General features: G+C 38.5%; 1 protein-coding gene across 2 annotated transcripts in view; it reads right to left on the bottom strand.

Annotated features, from left to right (window-relative positions):
- The window catches only part of ITGA4 (integrin subunit alpha 4), a 96,691-nt gene extending 71,712 nt beyond the window's left edge, over positions 1 to 24,979 (bottom strand). The window contains exons 1-2 of one of the 2 annotated variants that reach the window (XM_069068568.1): positions 24,644 to 24,979; positions 24,069 to 24,190 (exon numbers count right to left, since the gene is read on the bottom strand). In XM_069068568.1, coding sequence (XP_068924669.1) covers positions 24,069 to 24,190; positions 24,644 to 24,840 — 319 coding nt within the window. In that variant the 5' untranslated portion in view covers positions 24,841 to 24,979. The remainder of the gene's footprint in view (positions 1 to 24,068; positions 24,191 to 24,643) is intronic. The other variant, XM_069068569.1, reaches the window with a different exon arrangement.
- Between the last annotated feature and the right edge of the window lie 994 nt (positions 24,980 to 25,973).

The raw sequence follows: 25,973 nt of genomic DNA, 5'->3' as shown, positions 1-25,973 counted from the left end.
CTCCTCTCAGAAATGAGACTGACCTAGGTGACCTCAGATATTCCTTCCAGCTCTGAAATGGTATTGCTGATACTAATAGAGAACCTAACTACCCCTGAGGACACCTGGCCCAGATAAACTATGCTCAACCACCGAAAGTGGTGATAGATTAAGGACTCAGTCATCTTCAGTGACAGATAAAAGATTCTGGAGAAAGAGAGAGGCAGTATGGTGTAGTGAGAGGCACTATGATGTAGGAGCCTTAGTTTCTTAGTCTAGACGAAGAAGGGGTTGGACTTGATGGCCTCCAAGGTTCCTTCAGCTGCCAAGGCAAAGGTCTGACCATATTACTCCTTTACTCAACAATGTTCCAGTTTCAGGTATCTCTAAAATTCAAACACAAACTCCTCTGTTTAGGATTTAAAGCCCTTCACAACTTAGCTTCAACCTACCTTTTCTAGTCAACATTTAATGCTTTGCTTCACATATCTTATGAAATAACCAGACTGGCCTCCTTACTAATCCTTAAACAACCTTCTATCTCCATGCTTTTGTAAAGGCCCAGGACACACATTCCTCCCCTCCAATTCTCAAAATCCCTAATTTTCTTCAAAGCTCAGCTCCAACGCCACCTTTTCCACAAGGACTTTTCTGATTCCTCCCAGCTACATGTCTCAAGCCCCACTCCCCATACTTCAAATTTATTTTATATATTATATTATATTTATATTTATATATTCTATTCTATTATATATAATATATATAATTATATATTATATTTATATATTATATTATTTATTATACAATATTTATATGCATGTGACAGGCAATCTCCCCCTATAGGAAGGGCAGAGACATTTGCCCATGTGTCCTCACACATCATAAATGCCTGTTGTTGTTTGACCAAAATATTCTTAAGAAGAGGTTGTTGGGAATATGAGATCCTACCTTTGCCAATACATTTCCATGACACTCCATCTCCTGTTTCTGTGTGCTTTTGTGCCTGGGTACTCCTTACTTATCTCTTCCTCATAAAGTCTCTCTCCTCCTTTAAGATGTAGCTCAGGCACCATCTTCCTCAGGAAGTCCTTCCTGACTCCTCCTAACTCCTTATGCCCCTTTCAAACCACCTTGTATTTAACTGCTTTGAATGTATTTCTTTGGGAAGCTAGGTGGTACAGTAGATAGAGTGCTGGCCCTGGAGTAAGGAGGACCTGCATTCAAATCCAGTCTCAGATACTTACTAGCTGTGTGACCCTGGGCAAGTCACTTAACCCTGTTTGCCTCAGTTTCCTCATCTGTAAAATGAGCTGGAGAAGAAAATGGCGAATCACTCTAGTATCTTTGCCAAGAAAATCCCAAGTGGGGTCGTAAAGAGCAAGACACAACTGAAATGACTCAACAACAAATATATCTGTTTATGCATCTTATTTATTTTTTTAAGCAATCGGGGTTAAGTAACTTGCTCAAGGTTACATGGCCAGTTATTTCTGGGTGTGGTGCTAAGTATCTGAGCCCGGATTTTATCCCCAGGTCATCCCGACTCTGGGGCTGGTGCTCTTACTTGCTGAGCCACCTGGCCGCCCCTGTTTATGCGTTTTATGTTCGTGCTATATATATATATGTATATGTGTCTTCAATGTCTCCCTCATAAGAATGTAAGCTCTTTGTAAGTAGGAATTGCTTCACTCAATCATATATTCCTGGCACCTGGCACATAGTAGGTGCTTAATAAATGCATGTTGATTGATTCTTCCTTCTATTTAACTTACAGGGAATAAAAGAAGAGTTACCATAGAAAGGTTGGACAAACTGGTGGGTTTTGAATATTGTTGTTTTTAACTTAGTTTTTATATCATATTGATCCATTTTAATGTTCATTTCCATTTCAATTTCAGTGTGCCTGAATAATTAGCCTATCCACACTGGAGTCACTACTCCTATAAACCTGGCATCTTAAGCAGGGGTTCTTAATCTAGGTTCCATGGATAGATTTCAGGGGCTCCATGAAGCCTTTCCTTTAGGTAGGAAAAATAAAGGAGATCTCTACTTCCACTAAGCTCTAGCCAAAATTGAGCATTTCCTTCAATTATTTAAAAACATTATCCTGCAAAAGGGTCCTTAGGTTTTCACCAGAATGCCAAAGAGATACATAAAAGGTACATACACAAAAAAGATCAAGAGCCCCTGGATTCTAGAGGAAACAATCCAAATTCAGAGTGTTTGATTACATGTTTAAGGCTAACATTTTACAGGTATAATTCCTTCACATTGTTTTTCTTCCACCCCCCACCCCCCACCCCCCAGGAGTATAATCTTTCAGTATGAAGGCTGGGGGATGAGCCTCTATTTGTTTTTTTCTACAAAAAGATGTCAAGGGAAAACAACCAAACCCTCAAACACAGCTGCCCTGAGCAAACAGTACACAAGAGCCAATCATGTAGCCATCAAGGAACAATGCAGTATGGTTTCACAACAGCATTGTTACATAAGTAAATGGTAGGAAATTCCATATGCAGGCAGAAGCTGTATTAACCGCTTACTGCTGTGCCTCATTGATTTTTCCCCAAAGACTGTGCATATATTTTTTTATTGAGCATGGCACAGAAAATGCTAAAAAAAAAAAATGCGTTTAAAGGGCTATAGTTTAAAGGAGACATTTTCATTTTGCTTTTCTTACAAAAAGCTGTGTTCTAAGTGGAAACAATCTCTGGACTAAGATCAAAAATGGCAAAATAGCAACTAAATGTTTTCTGGTTTGGGTTAAAATTTTAAATACAGGGAATTACAACTAAAATTGATGGTTGTAGCTATATGATGCCAAAAGCAAAATTATCTACATGGAATCCCATTTCTAGTAGCCTGATTTGTTCATTCAATCACCCAGTTGTTTGATTTTCAAGAAAAAAAAATTTAACTTATAAATTCCTATTAGATTAGATTCAATAAGTGAAGTCATTATATATCTATATATGTATCTATGCATCTATCTGTCTATCTATCTATCTATATACGGATAGAGGGGCAGGGGCAGAGAAGAGGAGAGGAGAGGAGAGGAGAGGAGAGGGAACATGAGAATGGGCACTAGAAGGGCCTTTCAAGTTAGCTTAACCCCCTCATTTTATAGGAAGAAAGCAGTGTATTATAGCAGAAAAATCACTGATTCTGAAGCTGGAGACCTCAGTTAAATCTCAACTCGAGTTCCTGGGCAATAGGGATTGTTTCATATTTTGTATTTGTAGCCCCAGTGCCTGCCCCATCATAGGCACTTAATAAATGCTTATTGTTTTACTTGTGTGATTTTGAGGAAGTCACTCAATTGCCATAGGCCTTAGTTCCCCCTCCTGCAAAATTAGGGGGTCGGATTAGATGGCCTCCAAGATCCTATCCAGGTCTACATCTATCATCCCATGAAACTGAGACCCTGAAAGGCCAAGTAACTTACCCAAGGTCATACCAGTGCCCAGTGGTAGAACTCTGCCTAACACAGAACTCTTTCCCACTCTACCAGTCTCCTCTCCAATACTTCAAGTACCTTAAAATGCTTCAAAAGGGCGGCCTCCCCTCAGAATCTCAATGCCTTTTACACGCAAGTCAAGACATCACCTGTGTTGTCACTGGTCCTCTTTGAAAATGAAGGCCAAACAACAATAACCTTTGTAAGAAATACACGGGAATGACTATGGGATCCCCTCTCAACACCCTCAATGATCTTACAAAAATATCATCAGTAAGATTAAAAAAACTTTATTTTATTAAATGGGGGAAAGTTTTGATTACAGTTAGAGTGACCTAATTAAGAACAGTCTTTTTTTTTTTAACTTGAAATATATTCCATAGGCATGGAAACAGAAGATAATACCTTAAGAATTCAATTTAAGATCCTTAAAGACAAGAAATAGCTTTCTCTTCTGCCTTGGTTTCTAGCACATAATAGGAGATTAACAAATGCTTGCTAAACTTGGTCCCAAAGAGGAAACATGAGAATATACCTCCAGCTCCTCCTTGAAGAGGTAGGAGCCTATGGTTGTAGAACACTGCAGAAACCATCAAACTCAAGTCATGCATTGGTTCATTTTGCTGATCTGCTCCCACCCCTCACTCTACTTTCTTCCTTTTTTTAAAAGGTAACAGTTCTTAACCTTTCTGTAATGGACCCCTTTTGCAATATGGTAAAGCCTATGGATTACTTCTCAGAATAGTATTTTTAAATACATAGAAATAAAATGCATGGGATCAAAAAGAAATAAATCATACTGAAATATATTTATCAAACTATTAAAAAAGTTCACTGATTCCAGGCTACGAAGTTCCGTCATAAAGGATAGTTCTCTGGGAAAAGGGGCCTGGAAACATTGATATCAAAACAAATGTGATAAATAAAAACTTTAAAAAATAAATACATGTTGAATTGCATTTATTTGGACACTCTACTAAAAATGTGTTGACATCAATCATTTTTTCACAGAAGAAACAAATGGATATTCTCATTCTCAGGGCTACAGATCTGTTCTGCTACTACCCTCCTCTCTCCTTCCCACCCTGCCCCCCATTTCTAGAGTATGATTACAATGGCCAAGTCTGTTCCTGAATTGTATCAGAATTGAAAAAGCCTTATTCCTGTTTGAAACTAATATTTATAGGGCTTTGTCCCTCTTGGTTTCAAACAAAAATGAGAAGTAGAAAGTCAAGCCCTAAGTAGAATGTTATTCATGTGGTAATGTAGTACTTCTGATTTGGCCAAATCTGAAGATTATTGGAAATGTCAAGAGAAAGCTAATTCTGTTAAATTTTCCTGACAGAGGAACATAAGCAAACTCAGATTATCTTCATATTTTGTCCAAATGCCATGCTGAAATGATTTATAACCCGATTTTTAATTCAGTTCATACTTAACTCATCTAAACTCCTAGTAAATCAAATCAGCTTTATAATTTAAAAAGTACTTTACATGGCTTAACATAAAAGAGGTTAGCAGAAATTAACATGTGATAATTTTCCCTCATTTTATAGAATTGGAATGACTAATTCTAAGCACAGCTGAATGTACTTTCCCAGTAGACAAAGTCACACAGACCTATACTCTCCCCAGCTCATGCTGTAGATAAATCCCACAGATTCTCATTTCTCCTTTGGAAGAAGAAAATGTGAGACTGTTTACTTACTACTTGAGTTCTTTTTCTCTACTGCCTTGTTCAAATCTATGCAATTACTATGAGTAAACGTTTCTGAGAAACAGAATATAAAGTATGCTTCTACTATGGCAGCTTGATATGTTCATCTCATATGTACTCCCAGACCTCCCCTTAAGGAAGGACCTCATATGATTCCTTGCTGGGAAGCTTTGTCCTGTGGATAGGTGGAAGCATCACATCTCCAAATTCCAAGGCAGTTATTTAAACTTTCTGGACCCCAGTTTCTTCATCTGTTAAATAAAAGGATTCAACTAGATATCCAAGGCTGCTTCTAGCTCTAAACTCCTCATGCCATCATGTGATACATAGCTCATGCTATCATAGAAAATGTAAACTATAACAGAATAGAAACTCCTTGAGTACAGCAGCTATTCCACATTTGTCTTTTTATTTACAGCACCTAGCACAGCATCTGTAAACAGCAGGTGTTTTAAAAGTGCTCATTTACTGACCTATATGTATGAAAATAGTTGATAAGCATTTAATGATTGGCATGCTTTCTGATACTCAGCTGCTAAAGAGTTTTATATTGAAGGGAGGATAGATCATTGAGATGTACCTATGTAAACCTGGGAGTTTATTTACTGTTTTCCAAATTCTTTCTTAAGTCTTTTTTACTAAGTTTGCTCCAAATACAGCTATGGCATCTGTCTCATTTCTCACCTGGTTGCACCTCTCTGGGACTTCTCTGACTTTTCCATCATACCCCAGGAAGCTTTTTACTAGGAAAATTTCATTACCCTGAAAGATCAGCCTTGGTACTATACCTCATCTCCACCCTCTGCCCCTCTGATTAGAGAATGGAGTTATTTACTCCAAGACCTCCACTTAAGGAAGGAACTCAGCTCATCTTCTCATTTCTCACCTGTATGTACTACTCTGAGACTTCTCTGATTTTTTCCCTTCATGCCTCTGTCCCACCACTCGCCACCTCTTGCTTTTTAGCCTTTTGTAGCTAAATTTTTTTGTTCCCCATTATACTATAACCTCCTTGAGGGCACAGACTGCCACAATTCCCCCAAACTAAAGAATAATGAGGAATAAAGAAGATGTCCAGTTGAATGTAGAGTCCTTGAGGGCAATGATGGTTTCATTTTTATCTCCGTATCCCCTATCACCCAGTATAGTGCTTGTCTATCATTTAAAAGAAAAATGCTTATAGTATAAGTGATTGACCCTCATTTCTAAATGTCTAGTTCACTTTTTTATATAATATTGAGGTTTGATCCTATTAATACATAGGGCCTCCAAAAGTTTCTTCTAATATATTTTCCAACAACAGTGGGGTCAAAAGGGGAAGCTATTCTCATTTCATATTTTTCATGAAGCTCACCACCTAAGATAACCTTATATGGAAAGGCAATGCAGGTAGATTTATTTTACCTTGTTGAGAGAAAAATGTACTTTGTATTGGTCCAAGTCTTTATTCTTTCCTTTCTCTAAGTCCATAGTTGAATGTGGCAGAAAAAAAATAAGCCTATGGCTACACGTTGGATTTCTGATAGATGAACTCCAACAACAGCATCTTGACACTAAATCAACCAGCAGAGGGAGCCCATACTGTTGTATGAATAGGCAACACTTTTATGACCTCAAATAATAATCTGTACATTAATGTGACCTTCCTGGAAAGTCTTGCAATCTTTTTTTATCCACTCTTTCTCTTCAACCTTAAACTCCTAATCACTCTAACTTTGGACATTTCCCTAACACCTAATAAAGCATATTAGTAATAGATAGGTAAGAGACTTGTTGCTAATTAGCTCAAACTAATACATGTAGTGAACACCAACAGAAACTGTTGGATAGAAAAAACACAATTCCTAAGTTGAGTAGTGGCATAGGAAATGACCAAACTAAATTATTATACTAAATTTCTGAAGCTCCTTTTCTCTCGCTTGGCTATTAGCTAATATGATATTAAATATACTATAGCACGTAGCTAAATAACAACTGTAAATCATTAGCGTTCTCTAATGATTATCAATGGATTTCAATGTAATATGCAAAGAATGTCAGATCACAGACCACTAGTGGCTAATTGTACCAAATTTACATGAGCTAAATTTCTTATCAACACAATACTACATAAAGCCATATAGTTTTATTCTATTATTTGCAGTCAGAACTATAAATATTTTCAACATTCTCTCCTATTTAGAGAGGGCTATTCTGGACCTGGGCTACTGTAATGTAATGCCAAGGAAAGGCAACTTCCCAAGGTTCAGAATACCAGCATAGGTGCTCTCCATTTTATTCAGTGACAAACCAAGAACAGAGAAGATCAAAACATGACATCATTCCAAATACAGCATTTACTAAGCATGATTAAATAATCTCCAAGTACTACCCCACCCCAGGACCTTCCAATCATTCAATCAATTACAAAGTCTCTGTTCTAAATACTTCTCCACCCCTAGGCTATACCTTAATTAAGTCCATCACAAAGCCCCTCTTCTCAAATGGAGATTAGTTTCCAAACATAAGGTCAAAAGTTCCCCACCCCTGGATCACAATTGAATCTACCCCAGAGTTACATCAAGTTTAAACACAGCACTTAATACCCAAATGGAGGTCTTTTCTTCATCTTGACACGAGGCAAGTTCTCAGCAATCTTAGTTCCTGGGGAGACAAGGCTTAGCAAGGCCATAAAATACATTGCCAATCCCTTCATGAATTTATCCTCTGTCTGTAGAACAGTCCTAGAACCCGTGAACACATTAGCAAAGCCCTCTCCCAGGATTTCTGTAAACATACAACAAAGAAAATCCTTCTTCAGGGATTCTGAACCAACAGAAAGGCTCCCAGACCCCTGCAACAACAGCACTGTCCTTCACCAGTGGACAGTATTCACTCTGTCTGCAGGACAGTCTCCAGACCCCTGCAACAACAGCACTGTCCTTCACCAGTGGACAGTATTCACTCTCTGTCTGCAGGACAGTCTCAGGGCTTCTTAACCAAATGCCAGGTTCCAGGACTTCTTCAACAGGACAGTCTTTCATCAGTGGAGAAATCTGGCAAAATAACATCAAAACAGACAGACAAAGTACCAGCAAAACAGCCATGTCTCCTCAGTCCTTGGCAGCTCAGGGGGCAGGTCTCAAAAGTCCAGGGCAATTCAAAGTGGCCACCAGCAATTCTCTTAGTCTCTCTCTCTCCACGAGGTGCTGCTTCCAAAAAGATCTTCCGCCTCTCTCTTGTCTCTCCAAATCTACGTCACCAGCTCCTCCCAGTTCAGGACTTTCTTTTCACATCAAAAAGTCCATCCCACAGGTGGGATTAACAAGCTCTGGGTTTTAACACAATCAATTTGAAAACCAAGCCAATACAGGGGAATCTTTAATTGCCATTACTATCACAGCTACCTAGCTTCAAAATGGAAGAGTTGGGTTTGTCTGAGGTGATGTGGTCTAAAGGACCACCAGGAATCCGAGTCATTTCTGAAGTTGATCCAAAGGCTCAACATCCCTTCTAAAGTATTTGTAAGTATGTGTTTGGATCTGAAACTTAAAAATCTCCAGATCCTATAAAACAACCCCATTCAAGAACTAGCTAGCAAGAAAATATAAATAATACCTCTATCTGGATGTACTCAGGGCAAATACTACTTAAAGTGAGTATAATTTTGAAATGATTTCCTTTAATTGTATTTGTGTGAATCGTTTAATTCTTTATTCAGACTTTAAGATAGAACTATTGCTTAAAACCATAATGCCATAATAAAATTTCCAATATTAGAAAATGAAGTGTAATTTATGATATATTCTAACATATGTGATCTCATCAATGCATTTATTTTCTCTAATAACAAAGATCCCACTCCATCCATGCCTTCCCAACACGGTTTGACCCTTATCCAAGTCAGTTACTGACTAATGTTCTACTTCCTTAATAAGAACTCTGATATTCTCCTAATCTTTTGTATTACTGACCTTTCTCTATATGGCTCACAGAGCATCCCATCTCCCATCTCCATGACTTTCCAATGGTCATCCTACATGTTTGGAATGTGCACCTTCCTCATCTCCACCTCATAAAATCCCTCTTATTGACTCAAACCTCAAGTATCACCTTCTACAAGAAAAATTTATGATTACCCAACTATGATCACCCAACAAACCCTGACTCCCTAACTACTATGTACTCAATAAATCTGTATTTACTCTCTTAATATGCTTACATATGTCCTTACATATGCATTTGCTCTCTCCTCCTCTCCACCCCCACCCCCTATAGAATTTTAGCTCCTTGAATAGATAGATTCTTTCATTCTTTATATTTGTATTCTAGTGCCCAGCTCATTGTCTGGCACATAGTTGGAACTTAAATGCTTGTGAACTGATTCACTGATGCCCTTCCATGAGCTAACCACAGGATGATAAGCTCATATTCCATCTCTTGGCTCTGGCCATTTTCTTTGACTGTCCCTTATGCTTGGAATGCTCTCCCTCCTCTGTTCCAATTTCTAGCTTCCCTGACTTCCCTTAAGTCCCAACTAAAATTCCACCTTCTATAGGAACTATGATTTCACAAAGTCAATCTAGGCCATTCTCATTCTCCTATTCAATACTGGATCCAATTCCTTGTTTAGGTAGAAGATCTATCCAAAATAAGATGAATAAATTTACAGGTCATCCATCTAACAACATCTCATGGTTGGGGCAACAGGCATCCTTCATCCACTTCATTTTCATGGATGGATGGATAATCTAAAACCTACTGAGTGATCGGCTAGAACATTAAGCTTTGCAGTCCTCTGGAACTTAATGAAGTTTGAACCATGTTATCCACAAACAGGAGCATCTGTTAAGACATCACTATCTATATCAGTAATTCTTAGCCTTTGCTCTGTCATGGATCCCTCTGGCAGTCTGGTAAAGTCTTTGGGCCATTTCTCAGACTAATGTTCTTAAATGTATAAAATAAAACATATAGGAAACCAATCATCTTGAAATAAATATAGAATTTTTCCCATTCAAGTTCATAAACTATGTGAAACCTGTGGTTAAAAAACCCACAATCTAGAGGGAATCCCTCTTTGACCTGGACCATGTATTATATCTCCTCCATGATGGTGGTGGACACCTTTGTCAAGTATATACTTCAATATTCTATGGCTTTTGTGATGTAAATAATACTGCTTATATGTTTGAATAAGTATGATATGTGGTGTATATCACAGGGCTAGAGAGTGGACCTGTGATTTAAAGGGTAATGGGAACTCTCTGAATGAGGATGCTCCTTTAACAATGCAGGTCAACAACTCATAGTCTTAAGAGAATTGCCCAGAACCCAGAGGTTAAGTGACTTGCTTAGGATCACAGAGACAGTGTGAGTCAGAGGCAGAACCTGAACCCAGGTCTTCCTGGTTCTGAGACCTGCTCTCCCTCCCCTACACTATGCTATTTCCTCCATATATAACTATTTGAAGCTCTTTTTAAAAAATAGTATAATAATTCCCATTTCTAGGAAATGAAGGGGTCAAATTCTTAATGCTCAAGATACCTTAAATTTAAATCCTCTCTTGAAATTAATATACTATAGAAAGGATTTATAAAGTGCATTCAAAAGTAGGGCATATTTTTAGTATCCTTGAAATAACCATGACCAAAATAAAAAAGTACACAGTAATCTGTTGGCATTATTCAATAGCATGTAGTCCTTACTTAAAATATTATAAAAAAGTCTGTGAGTCTATAATTAAAAGGTACATAAAGTGTTTGGGCAATAAAGCTGTATTGAGAATCTAAGAAAGGAGATACAGCTTAAAAGCACTGGAAATCCAAAAGCCAGCTCAGAACTCAGCATCACTCTGGAAGTCTGTCCCATCATCCTTTATCAGTGTGGAATGTCAAGCTATAAAGGCCTTGAGACTCCGACCAAGGTGAGAAGCACCACATCATCTGAACCTTCTCAGTTAGCGGTCTGACATACTGAGGCGTGGGGTAGAGGATGCAAAACACGCAATGATGTGATCTGAAGCATTTCTTCAAAAAGATAAAATTCTCTATGTTCATACAGATTCTAAAAATTAATAACAGAAAGCCCTATTCTAGAAGACTGGGATGGTAATCCAACTTTGGGATGAGAAAAGTAAGAAGATAAAGTGATGAGGTTGACGCAAGAAACGATAATAGCGTCTTTCCAAGATTGTGTAATTTTTTTTAAAAAGCATTTCCAATTTGCAACCATCATAAGGTTTCCCACAGAAAATGCTTTAAATAAAAAAAAGATATGAGACCTTTTAGACTATAATGTGTATGTGAGTGCATATGTATGTGTACATGTGTAAATGAATATATATGCATGTGTAGAGAACATATGCATCCATGTAATATGTATTGTTTGTGTGGATGCATGTTCCAAGACTCTAAAAACCCCATGTGCTCATTATTCTGCTTATTTAACCCAGTGATACCGAGTACAGCCTGTCCATCCTGTGCCACTCTCCTCCATGTCTTCCTGTGGGGAAGGTACCAATGTGCTGGGAGTCACACATATGTGTATATTGGCTATGCATAAACATTCATAGATATAACAGTGATCTCTATCCATTACTTGCTGTCTTCCTGAGGTTTGTTCAGTTCCATCCAATTCATAATTTCCCTGGTTCACAGCCTTCTTCCTTAAATGCTTCATTCTCTCTCACTTCTCTCTACTCTCCCTTCCCCCTACAGACATACATATCTAATTAGTTACAAATATCTGTAAATTCTACCTCCAAAACATCTCTTCTCTCCTCTACCTGGCCTCTATACCAGTTCAGACTCCTATCACCCCTAAACTACAACAGTCTACTAAGTCTCCCTATTTCCCAGCCTCCTCTCCAATCTCTTCTCTGTTAATATGCCAAAGTTATATTCCTAAAATGCTGGCCTGACCACGTTACTCCCCTGCTCAAAAAGTTTGAGCGGCTCCCTCTTGCCCCTAGGATAAAATACAAATTTCCCTACATGGCATTTAAAGTCTTTCACAATCTGTCCCCAATCTATGTTTCCAGGTTTCTTTTAAATTACTTCCCCCATTCACTATTTTCCAGCCAAACTCTCCATCCTCTTTCTCTTTGTCTTTGCTCAGGCTGTCCTCCATTACTCACTTCTACGTCTGGGAATAAGCTCTATTCAAAGCTTAGTTCAGGTGCAACCTGCAAGAGGTCATGTCAGATCAGGTACCTTGACTATTGGTATTCCTCCCCTTGAGTTTATTTTCTATATTTTTATATTCACTTATCAGTGCAGATATTGTTTCCTCCCTGCAGAATGGAGGATGCTTGAAAGCCAAGCTAGTCTTCACTTTGATTTTTGTGGTCCAGGTGTCTAGCAGAGCTCAGAGTTTAATTTATATTTTCTGCACTAAATGAAATAACATTTCAGATTGGTTGCCTCTCTCAGTGAGTATTCCTGTTTCCAAGTACTCTGAGGTTTCCATATGGTACAGGATGTTATAACTGGAAAGGAACATCAGAGATTGTTACAGAGGCAAATTTCTGCCCCTCTTCACTCAGGTACCTTCCCCCCACTTCCCTTCCCCTACTGTTTGGTCCATGTTGTTTGACTAAGGGGGCCTTTATGACCCAGAACTGATTTGAACCTACACATAGGTACTGCCAGCTACCCAGCATTCACCACAAGCACAAAAAATTTGGACAAAACTGGCCCAGTCACATGAACACAATAGTGCCAGTTTTCCAATATTTAACTTTATGGTTGTTGCCAAAAGGATCTATTTTTTAATCATTAGGTGTGTCATCCAAAGTACAAGAGAATGATCAAGCAAGTATTAGGCAAAAGATGCAATCTGGAATGTATTACAGAAAACTACTGGCAGAAAACTAAAAGGAATGGAAATTCTATCCCTTGAGAGCCATAACTTGGTAAATTGCTGGAAAGCAATAAGTTCAGTGAGTTATGCTACCCTAACAAATGAAGATATTAATAGTGCTCTCTGCTTTAGGGATAGGGGACTTCAGAAGTGACAGCTCTATAGGAGTCAGGGGTCATTTTGTGCCTTAAAAAAATAAAAACAGGTGAAAATTTTCAAAAGGAATATGTCTGGAATTTCAACAGCAAGACATTTGCCTTTAGGTGACAGAGCTAGCTAAGCTAATCAAACAGAAGTAATTACTGGTTTAATAGTAACCTCTCACATTTTCCAAATATATTCTACTATGTAAACCAAGAGTTTGGCTCAGAGAATAAAATTTTGAGGTGGAGAGAAGTGAGGGAAAGAAAATTAATAAAGAATACCTTCTGATGGATCATAATTCACAGAACTCTAGAGTTGGAAAGGACATTAGTCACTCTGTTCATTCCAGTGAGATAAGGTTAAGTATATACAGGGATATCCGAGTAAGCAGTAATAAGGTAAGAATCCTATTCACTTGAAGCCCTGGGAAAGTTCGCATAGCAATGTCTGCATGTTGCTTGATAAAGGGAATTCCCATTTACACAGAGGACAACACCAAGAAAGTTCATATGACCCTAGTGCTATATTTTAGGGTAACTGAATTTCACAGTGACAAACCTGAAATACAATAAGCTAATAATGCTCTTTTTGTATCATCAAATAAAAGTTAAATTGGATTCAGTCTTAATTCCCATGACGGATGTATTTTACTATATTTGAGTTCTTTGAAAATTGGCAGTCACACATAGCATGTATGTTAACCCTTGGCTAGCTAAAATATTCCATTACAGTGATATCAGAATTAATAAATATGGGAACACAGCTTCTCTGAACAAATACAGCTTTGATGAGAAATGAGGAAAAGTCTGTTCTTGGTAATGGATTACAGCAGTGTCGGGTGAGGACAGCATTGGAGGCAACAGTTCTGTCTAAGGTAGATCCAGGCCTCTCTGTATTACTAAGGAGATGATCTGAAAGTGAAAGTCATTGTTGTTCAGTCATTTCAGTCATGTCCAACTCTTTGCGACCCCATACGGGGTGTTCTTGGTAAAGATAAGGGAGTGGCTTGCATTTCCTTCTCTAGCTCATTTTACTGATGAGGAAACTGAGGTAGTTAGGTGAAGAAGTGGATAGAGCATTGCATCTATAGTAAAAAAAAAAGATACATCTTCCTGAGTTCAAATTCAGCATTAGGCATTTATTAGCTGTGTGACCCTGGGCAAGTCACTTAATTCGGCTTGCTTCAAGTTCCTCATTTGTAAAATGAGCTAGAGAAGGAAATGGCAAACCAGTCCAGTATCTCTGCCAAGAAAACCTCCTATGGGGTCATAAAGAGAGTTGATGCTACACACACAGTGCCTGACACACAATGAGTGTTTAATAAATGCTTGTTGATTGATAAAATATCAGAAACATTTCTGGGAGAGTGAGACATCAGAAAGTGCAATGGCTCAAGAGTCAGAGGACCTGGGTTGAAATCTTTCTTCTCATACTACTTACATGATCTTGGGCAAGTTTCAACCTTCCTAGGCCTCAGTTTCCTTATCTGTAAAAGGACGGGGTTGGACTAGATGGCCTTTGATGTCTTATGATCCTGGAAGAATCCATGTATCTCAAATCCTAGCTAGTGCTTTTATAAAATTCTTTTTTTTAATTAATTTTTGGAGGCAATTAAGACTAAGTTACTTGCCCAGGGTCATATAGCTAGTGTCTGAGATCAGATTTGAACGCAGGTCCTCCTGACTCCAATGCTAGTGATCTATCTATCCACTGTACTATCTACCTGCCCCTGATTTGTGCTCTTTTTACCATGAACCCCCTTCTTTAATAAATGCAGTATCATACTTAGATCATACCATTCTTCAGCAAGAGGTATTTCTGACCCATCTCTTGTACTAAGTCTACTAAGGGCACACAAGATGATTTCTGCATGACAAGTAATGTGGCCTAATGGTTAGGGAGCAGCCCTCCAAGTCTGTCTTAATTGGACCTGGGTTCAAGTCCCATTTCTGATATATACTGGTTATGTGACCCTGGATTAGCCACACAACCTCTCAGTGCTCTAGGCAATGCTCTAAGACCATAAATTGACATAGAAAGTGACAACTGGAATTGGTAGTGTTAAGTTTCCTCAACTGAGAGTTCCTTATACCAGTGAAATCACAAATCTGGTCCCTATTATCCCTATCTAATATTTTAATACATAAATAATTAATGCATAAGTATACATTATTATTATTAATAATAATGATGATACTTTAAAAAAAATAAAGGGCTTTCTTTCATTTTTCCATTCTGGAGCATGATTGATGGTCAGCTCTATTCTGTGGAAGCCCCTATGTAAGATGCAAAGGCTTAGTTATTATTTGACCTGAAGTAGCTATCCCTTTGTGTTGCGCCCAAGGCTAAGTGTCAGGAGGGTAAGATCACATTGCATCAGAGGTGAAGAGATGTCTCAAAGGATGCTGCCTATTCAGTTCCTCCAAGGCAAAACCACTGGCCCAATTTGAAAAGGGAAATCTTGAATACTGATTTCATGATCACTGATACATCACCAATTACTATGACAGTCTGTATTGTGCAGAGAATGACATATTTCTCATTTATGGTGCATTTCAAACGCTGCTTTGTTATTTATACACCCTATTTTCTGCTTTTGTTAGCTAACTTTCCTTCATTAGTTAAAAACAGTGGTATGTAAATAAAACTTTTATAGTATTTGATTCATGACTTACTGCAGAAGCCTAGGATTGAGAAGCCCTTAGGATCTAGTCAGTTCTTTTAGGTAGGTTATACTTGTCTTGCTTCAAAAAAAATCAGGATACAGTCTGCTTCTAAAATAGGACTGCTTTGGTATTTCACTCTCAAGAAAACTTCCCTTATATTTCAACGTGAACCTTTCACAGCACCGGGTAAGAATGTTTCTTCTTTTTCTGACCTTAGTCAAGAAGTTGCATTATAATAAGAAAAGACATTTTGTTTAAAGGTTACAAGGTATTTGATTTCACTTAATTAGCATATTTCTTTAAGTTAAGAGACCAAGAAATGCTTTTCATTTTTAATTAGTTCAATAGTGAGTTCATTTGTTTACCCTTTTAAGAGAAAACTGACAAATTTGTTCAAAGCCTCAAAATTAAAGCATTCACTTTGATATTTAATGAGTCAAATAAACAACAACAATAATAGTAACTGCACTTTATATGCATTGAAAATCACAACAACTGTGGGAGGTAGACACCATGGATATTGGTGTCCCCATTGTACAGGCGGAAGAAACAGGTTCAGAGAGGTTATGCAACTTGTCATAGCCTTGTGATCACAAAGGCAGTAAGTATCAGGGTGGGATTCAAATCCACATCTTTCTGGCTCCAGGTACATTTAGGAAGCTTCCCATTAATAAGTTACTCCAGTTTGTCTCACATTTATTCACTTGTTTCAAGCAATACCTTCAATTTATTGACAATGCCATAAGAGGTCAAAAAATCTATCTTTGGCTCTGCATCTCCACTAGAATTTTACCTTTTAAAGCAAGAGAACTTCACATTGTTCACTGAATTATGTAGATAAGTAAATACATACACAATAGAAGTAGTATTCCAGATTAAATCTGCCTTCCAAAAAGGTGGGGAGAATGCTCAATCCCCCGGAATAAATTCAAAGTAAATTCTCTACAAAGAACCCCTGTAAGGCATATTAAGCTACCGGTGCTTTCCCCTAATCTCTCATTTACTCAGCTAAAGGTCATGATCCTGCCTTGAGGCTGTAGAAACAATGGGAGAATAAGAGCCAGCACCTTCAAACGTCAAGTCACTGGTGTGGCTAGGTACCCCTATCTGACTCCGAAAGCTGAGAGAGGAAAGTGGGTAAGACCTCCCTGTGCACTAATACACAAAACACACCGTTCTCCAGCAGAATTCAGCACCTCACCACCACGTGAAATAACGTCACTTTACAATGAAATATGGATCACCTTGACCTATACCTCTCAGGTTCTTCAGAAAATATTTTTTATTGGTCAAAGATGGCAAAAAACAGTTTAAAATCTTCCTTGGCTGATTTAAAATTCAAAATATTATAATTATATTAGAGTCCTACCACTGGGAACAAAAGGGATGCTATTGTGGAATAGGGAGAATAGTATCTTCTGTACTTTTACTGACTAAATATCCTTCATAAAGCAAGGTAGACTATTGAAGCAACAAATCTAAACTGTGAATGTCACCCAATTTGTGTTTATTGGGTTTACTTCAAGTTAGTTCTTTTCTCTTTCTAATAGCAATGGAAGCTTCATTTTTAAGCAGAAGTAGGTCTTAGATTCTAGTAAACTGGCGCCTTTCTCAAAAAGAGGGTGGGGATGGGGAAATCGCACAGAACTGTCACTTATCCTCCTCTGCACCTTTTAAAAATCTATAAACACTTTGATCATGGGAATCACATGCTGGTGAGTTCTAAATAGTACCTTAAAAAAAGTTCAATAATGTCATTTGACTGGCAACTGATGAAAGTTGATTAAATTAAGAGAGAAGAAGATTCAAGGCAGTATATAGTTATAATTAAAAGGTTTTCTGGCCTAATTCTCCCTATAATCATAGTCAGGAAGGATAAAGCATTTCCATGATTCTCGGATTTCTTTAATTGGCATTTATTGCCATTCTTTTTCTTTCTATCCTTTTTTAAAAAATGTTAAACGTGTACATTTTGTTTTTTATATCACCTCATTTCTAAATATATCTCTTCCTCTCTCACTACCCTGTGAACCATCCCTTGCAACAAAGAGTAATAAAAGAAAGAAGAGAAAAAAAACACAAGGGAAGTTCAGCAAAACCAGCCAACACATCAGCAGAGTGTGACAGAACATAAAATGTTTCACACCCGTAGTCTCATACCACTGGAAAACAAAGTGGGGGAGGGGGAAGGTGGTGCACTTTTTTCAGCTTCTTTCTTTTTTTTTTTTTTTTGCATATGCCATTTTTGAAGGGCTTAAAGCTCTTTCCCCACCTGTATGAATAAATCTTCACCTCATCCTTGATCAATATTCTTGCCCAGTATTATGGCAAAAATCAAGATTTTATTTCATTATTATTATTACTAGTTACATTTAATATTGTACTTGGAGCATATTTTTTTTCTCATCTTCCAGGAAACATAATCTACCTCTGAATAATGTTACAAAAAACACCCAATCAACCATTCTCAATTTTTTTCTTTTAACGAAACCTCCCTTTTGGCATTGGGCCAACTTTACAAAGCCCTTTAAATTTTTATTTCTTCTAACCATAACTTTTTAACGCTTTCTGTTCTAGACACTGGGTTTCTTTACCTTTTTATATTCCTCAAACATAATTCATATCTATCCATCTATATCTTCCTCATATGCACTGTGGTTCCTACCTAGGTCTAGATATTCAGTATTCTAGTACTCTTCTTCCGGATACATCCTAGGTATTTTGTAGAGCTCTGGCCTTCAAAGGGCAATCTTTTAATTCTAAAGACCTCTGACATACTGCACATACAGGTATAAATCTCACCTGGAAATGTAATCCTAAAATAAGACACAGAGGCCATTAGTGACCAAAGTCAACCTTTTTTGCTTGTTCATCCCTTATTATCAGTTTCAGACCTTGAATACTTCCCATTCATTTATGTTTCACTCAATTCATTCTATCTCTTTAATATAGTATATTAAGATCGAAAATTTGGGAAAAAGAAACTTAGAAACTTCCAATGCTATCCAATGTAGCACTTCCCTTCACAATGTTCTGATATATTTTCTAGCCTTTTCTTAAATACTTTCAGTGACAGCAACATCAGTACAGGCAGCCCCTTTCTACTTTTATGTCATAAAGTTATTTACGTTGAGCCTTAATGTGCCTCACTAAAATTTCTACCTAGTTGTCCTGCTTATGTCCTAGGAAGTTATTAAGAATACCTCCATTCCTTGATATGCCAGCCCTTAAATTATTTAAGAAAAATCATCATGGTCCTCTATAACTTCTTTTTTTCTTTTCTAGGCTAAATATTCCAAATTGGAGATATGGTTTCATTATACACAGTAGAAAGAACAGCAAGTTTAAAGTCCAAGTACTTGGGTTCAACTCCCAACTCTGCCACAACTGCCAGTGTGATCGTAGACCTCAGTTTCCTTATCTGTAATAAAAGACCCCCAAGTCCCCTTCTCTATCATTCTATGATCCTTCATTAAATACTATATGGTATGGTTTCCAAATTTTTCATCAGTTTGGTCCCCTTCTCCTGGCAATACTCTAGCTACCTGGTAAGGAGAAGGGAAGAGAAGAGAGGAGGGGAGAGAAAGGAAGGAGAGAAGAAAGTAGGAAGGAAATGAGGAAAGGAAGGAAAGAAGGGAGGAAGGGGAGGAAAGAAAGAAGGAAGAAAGGGATGAGGGGAAGGAAGGAGGGAAAGAAGAGATGGAAGAAAAGAAGGAAGGTAAAGGAAGGAGAGAGAGAAGGAAGGAATGGGGGAGGGAAGGAATGAGTGACAGAAGGGAAGAGAAAGAAAGGAAGGAGGGAGAAAGAAAGGGAAGGAGGAAGGAATGAAGAGAGAAAAGGTAGGAAAAAGGGAAAAGAGGAGGAAAAGGGCATGGGAAGAAGGAAGGAAAGATTTATTAAGTACCTCCTATGTGCTCAGTAAATAGTAAAGTCACTATTCTTTTCCATTTACTATTTACTATACTATTTATCATTTCTTAGTAAAGAGTAAAGTTTTTTAGGATTACTTTACTTGATATTTATTGCCATATTTTCTCTCTCTCTCTCTCTCTCTCTCTCTCTCTCTCTCTCTCTCTCTCTCTCTCTCTTTCCCTCCCTCCCTCTGCCTTCCTTTCTACTTCCCTCCCTCTGCCTTCCTTTCTACTTCCCTCCCTCTCTTTCTCCCTTTCCCTCTCCCTCTCTCTCCTTTTTAAAAAAAAATTATCCCTTCTCATTACCCTGTGGACCATCTCTTGTAACAAAAAAGTAATGAAAGAAAAAGAAAAAAAAACAAGGGAAGTTCAGCAAAACTAGCCAACACCTCAATAGAGTGTGACAGAATACAAAACATTTCACACACATAATCTCCTGCTACTGAAAAAAAAGGTGGGGGGAAGGTGTGTAGGTGTGTGTGTGTGATTTTTTTCAGCTTTTTTTTTAATATGCTATTTTTGAAGGGCTTAAATCTCTGTCCTCACCTGTATGAATTAATCTTCACCTCATCTCTAAACAATATACTTGCCCACTGTTATTACAAAGATTAAGATTTTATTTCATTATTATTACTACTAGGTGAACTTATTATTTTACTCCAAGCATATTTTCTTTCTATTCCAGTAAACATCATCCTTCTCTGAATAATGTTACAAAAACACCCAATCAACCATTTGGCACATTTTTCTACCAAACCTACCTTTTGACATTTGATCAAATTTTACAATGCCTTTAAATTTCTATGCCTTCTAACCTTAAATCTTCCCTTTCTTTCTCCTTCCCTTCCTCCCTTTTCCCCCTCCCTCCTTCCTTGAAAAGAAAGCATTATCTCAATGATCTTCATGACTACCCTGGGAGGTAGGTGCTCTTATCTTATGCACTTTATTATTGAGGAAGCTGAGGAATATAGTGATTAAGCAATTTTCCCAGGGTAGGAAGTATGTGATGCTGTTTTTTAGCTCAGGTCTCCCTACTAGGGGAGAACTAGCCTAGAACTCTATCTGCTGTGTCACCAGCTGTCTCATTTTATTTACAGGGGTTGTTTAGAACTGAGCACAAAACTCCAGAGGTGGTCTGACAAATGTAGATAATAGTGGGATCAATGATGAGATTAGTTTAACAAACAATAATACTTATACAACCAAGTAAATATGTTTTTCCCTTTATTGGAGTCATTTTAGAATACTATATACTTATAAGGGAAGGGGATGGGAAACTAAAATAGTGTTATTCTAAGATTTGGAAATTGCCTTAGGGCCTATGACATACATCCTTTCTAAAGAATTTATTTTTATTTTTTTTGCTTTTTGGAGGGCAATTGGGGTTAAGCGACTTGCTCAAGGTCACAAGGCTCGTAAGTGTTAAGTATCTAAGGCCAGATTTGAATTCAGGTCCTCCTGACTCAAGGGCCAGTGCTCTATTCACTGCACCACCTAGCCTCCCCAATATATTTTTTAAATATTTATTTTGAAGAAATAACTTTTTAAGAATAACACACTTATGTAATCACTTTTCAGTTTAAAAAATACTTTTATCACAAAAACCTTTAAGGCATCTCATGCAAATATTAGTATATTCATCTTTCAGAAGGAGAAACCAAAAAATCAGAGAGGTTAGGTAACTTCCCAAGGTCACACAGCAGGGCCAAGGCTTGAACCAAATGTACTACATTTCAGTCTAACACTATACATCTCCAAGTTACCTTCCAAGTGTTCATACTTAGACAGATTAATCTTTTATTAGGACTCAAAACTGGTATAACAAATGGATGAACAAGATTTAAAAAGAGGTGTTTCTAAATAATAATGAGATGGATAACCTTGTGTGACTCACTAGATAGCTCTGAAAGTAGTTCCAAAATTACAATGCCAACACTATCCTTTGCAAGTGAAACATCACTGAAATAAATATATAGCTTTCAAGGCTAGAGAGACAACACTCATTTTGGACCTAATTTTTGGTATTAATTAATGGCACACTCATAAGTCTTAGTGCCCCTTGAAAGTACCCAGCTTTGTATAGTCTTGGGAACTTCAACCCATGAATCCCATTCATTCCAATCTCACAAGCATTTATTAAGTACTCACTGTGTACAAGGCATTTCAATTAGCACTGAGGATACAGAATACAAAATCATCAACAGACTCTGGCCCCAAGAATATTACTTTCTTTATGAAAGAAAACTTTGTTTCTTGCCAAATATGACAACTTGGTCATCTTCAAATTAGGATAGGGGCTGGACTTGTAATTTTCTTGGTATATGGGACTCCCAGATAAGAAAACTCCCTCTACTCATGCAGGTACATTCTCTACAACTCATATATGATCTTACAGAGCTGCCTAGGACACTATGAAATTCAGTTACCATGAAATTATATATCAGAGGCTGGGCAGAGTGAATAGAGAGGTGGCATGGGGGTAGCAGTGAATTGAAAATTGACCTCAGAACCAAAAAACCTGTGTTCAAATATAGCCTCTAACACATCTTAAAGCACTTCGCCAAAACTCAATTCTTCACTGAAGTCTGAACCCTGGAGACAGCATGTGTGTAAGATTTAGAAAGCATTTTCCTCATAACAATTCTTTGAGTAAAGTATTATAATCTCCATTTTTACAAATGAAGAAATCAAAGCTCAAAGAACTTATCACTTGTTCAAAGTCACAACTATTAAGCCTTTGGATCAGAATCTGAACCCAGGTCTCTTTTTAACACTGTTCCCTTTATATGTGAGTATGAACTTAACAATGCCTAATAATCCCTACTTCTGACAATTTCCTCTTCTGAAATGTATTCCTAAAATTACCACTATATGTTTATAATCTCTATTCATCTGGTAGGTAAATATACATATTTAATTCTAAATTTTGAAAAGTATATTGAAAAGTGAACCCTTCCTCTTTCAGTTGATCCCAGAATTCCTGTGGTAGCATGTATTTCCTATTCCTAAAAGGAAGTAGTTGCTGTGAAGCTATGATAGCCAAGGCCAAACCAAGACAATAGGAAGATTTACTTATTTTCCTCTGAGCTCTTGTCAGCTCCTCTGGTAGATTTCTTAGTCATAAACAATCTTCCTTTGAGTGTCTTTCTAGAAAACAAACCTGTCTTCTTGAAGCCTTTATTCAATTATTTCTAGTCTCTTCTTTATCAGGCTCCCTCCTCTCAAAAACTGTGTACAATGAAAAAATATGTTTTACAAAATAATTCTATGATCACATATCTAAGGATATATTCTGCCTTTTGCCTTTGGGAAGGTAAGATTGTAAAAGTAGAAATGGTTCTTACTCTATTTTTAAGTCACAATCTCCAGCTCAATAACAAAATCCTAAACAGCTGTAGGCATGGTATTTTGGAGCCATCACTGAATTTGATTTGGAAGAGAGATTCACAGATACTAAATCTACAATACATTCTTCCACTGGGTGCTTTATTTGTTTGTACTATGAAAAAATAGCTTTTGGTTGGTTCTTCCCATTCCCAAACTAAGAAAAGATTTCTAAAGTTGTCACAATTCGAAGAAACAACATTTTAAAAACTAACTGGTGAGGGGGAGGTGAATTTGAAAGAACTAGTGGTTTCAATACATTGTGCTAAGGAAAAAATTAAATTTAACACGATGACTTTGCCAGAAATGCATCAAGTTTCTTTTTCCTTTTAATTACATTAATGAGGGGCTGCCAACTTTGGGTATTGCTTCATTGTTAATTTTCATTAAGGGAGAATACTGCTTGTGCTTGTACCAAAACTCTGATGCTAAATGACAAAATGTGCTCTTAATCCTAAGGGCAATTTTTGATCTGATTTTCAGCTTTGTCAATTAAAAATGTTGAATGATCAAAGGGTGATTATACAATTTCCATTCCAGGCTTAGAAAGATCTCAACTCTACTGTCACTTTCAGGAAGGTTTTAAGAATATTCCACTTTACTTCTGGGCTCATTTCAAAGTATGTTGTGCTAAAATCTTTACAAAGCATGTGCCTGGGCTGGAGGGGCACTAGCAAAGGAAGAATGGGTCTATCAGGACTTGTCCTTTTAAATAAAAGATAATCTTCTTCAATACCTTCTCTTTTCAGCAGTTTTGAAATTACTATCTTGAGCAAAAGGCAAACCTCACCCCACCATGTGGGTGGAAACATGAAAACTTCTTGGCAATGTAAGGGAGAGGTGGCAGCGAGGGAAGAGGGAATCCCAGTGACTTAATACAAAAGTGTAAGTAAGCATGAAAACTAGTTTCCAAAGAAATATTCTTGCTTTCAGGTACAAATGGGTGGTAATTCCCCTACTGAACTCACCCAGCTGGAGTTGTTCGCAAGTCCGGTTAGGGTTCTCTCCAATCTTACATCTGAAAATTGCACCGGGGTTGACCACTGAAGCGTTCGTTTGCCACTTGGCGGTGGGGGCTCCCACCACAAGCCTAGCTCAGGGAACACACACGCAGGCGCAAAAACAGAAATAGTAAAAGATCACCCCACACATCTTAGAAGCTACGCAAAATCGGGGGGCCAGGGGCTTGGGAGGGGGAAGCACACATCTCCACAACTTCCAACTTTTGACTCAAGAGTCAGGTTACTGCAACCCACTTTCTGGGCTCATACCAGGCACTTAATAAAGGCTTGTTGATTGACTGGTTCCCCACCATGGCCAAAGTGCTCACCTCCTAATTAATACCCAAATTAAGCCGGGATTCTCCACCATCACTCACTCCTCCCCCACCCTCGCCTCTGGGCACTTCAACTTGAAGACAAGTTTGCCTCTGAGGCAAATTCAATAGGGACTTGTCTATCAACGGCCTTTGGGAGAAAAAAGTTTTAAGAAGAGGTTTCAAAGCCTCCCCGCAAACGGGAAACCCTGAAACAACGGCTCTCACCATCTGTTGTCCCCATGGCTGTGCAAGACGACCGAATAGCCGAACAGAGTCCCTTTGGGGCCGTAAAAGAGCAGCGGGTTTTCCGTGTCCAAGTTGTAGGGCTGGATCTTCGGAATCCGGTGGCAGAGAAGGATAAGCACAGCCCTCCAGATGGTCACTCCTGGGGGCCCGGCCTCTCGACTTGCTTTCCAAGCCATGCTCTCCCTGTTCGGGACATCCAACAAGCCGCACACAGCTCAGAAGTTGTGCCCGATTGGGCAGAGAAGAGCGCCCCAAGTGCACCGAGGACGCAGCAGCGCGTCTCCTGAGCCTGCTCTGGCTGGTAGGGGTAAAGGGGAGGGTGGGGAGATGGGGGAACGAGGGGAGGAGGAGGAAGAAGTTCTCGGCGGGCGGAGCGTCCCCAACGGCCGGGGCTTACTTGAGCTTTTGGATTCCCCACGCCCAGTTTCATCGAGAAGTTGGGGGCTCCCGCCTTGACTTGTAGACAGGACTGGGTGGGGTCCAGGGGTGTGGTAGGGAGTTGGAGGGGTGTGAGGCCGCGAGTCCCCAGTAGTCCATCGGCCCAAGGCCAGGCTGGCTGCAGAGGGCGCTAGGAGATCTTCGTAGGTCCAGATGTTCCGCGCATCCAGCTGCTCAGCCTTTCTATCAGATGGGATGCCCAAGATCCTGGATCGGACCGGAACGAGAGAAACTGAATCCGGAGGAGAGTTTTGTTTTTCTCCTTTTGCAAAGAACTTCCACTGTGTACAAAGACTGCCCAACTTTGCTGCTTCTAGAAATCCAAAGATTGGGATAGATATTCGGGCTCTTCTAATGGATAATTCTCTAGCAATTCCTTTTCTCCAGGTGAGAACAGCCAAGTCCAAAGGAAGGAGGTGGGGAGAGGGCGGATTCACGCAGGTACCAAAAAATGAGCAGCGCTTCTGAAGGGGCAAGAGAGCAATGCTTGGTGTTAAAAACAAAGCAAAACCCACTTTTTACCTTAATACATCTACCCGCATTTCCGTACCCCACCCCCTTCCCTCTTAGGCCAGTCAGTGACATATGAGGGAGAACACTGTGAGTAGCAAGCACTGCCTGATAAAAACTTTCATGAGGAGTGGAGATCTCTATACAAGTTGTCAGCGTTGAACTTTCTTTCTAATTTCACAAACCTGAAAGCAGAGTCCTGCCTAGGATTGCCTAGGCACATGGCTTTCTAAATACCATCCACCACTAATAGGAACCCAGTGTAAATGCCCAAATGGACCTAACAACTTACTCTTGTCTTCAGAAGATCCTGTTCAGGAACGTCTCAGGGACTGGATTTTGAAATCTTCATCCACCAATT

The sequence above is a fragment of the Petaurus breviceps genome, unplaced genomic scaffold (assembly GCF_028583685.1).
Source record: "Petaurus breviceps papuanus isolate PSGF00001 unplaced genomic scaffold, PetGlider_PUasm1.0 90763, whole genome shotgun sequence".
NCBI classification, from domain to species: Eukaryota; Metazoa; Chordata; class Mammalia; order Diprotodontia; family Petauridae; genus Petaurus; species Petaurus breviceps.
The sequence above is the reverse complement of the archived record's forward strand: the minus strand, read 5'-3'. Positions and strand labels throughout refer to the sequence as shown.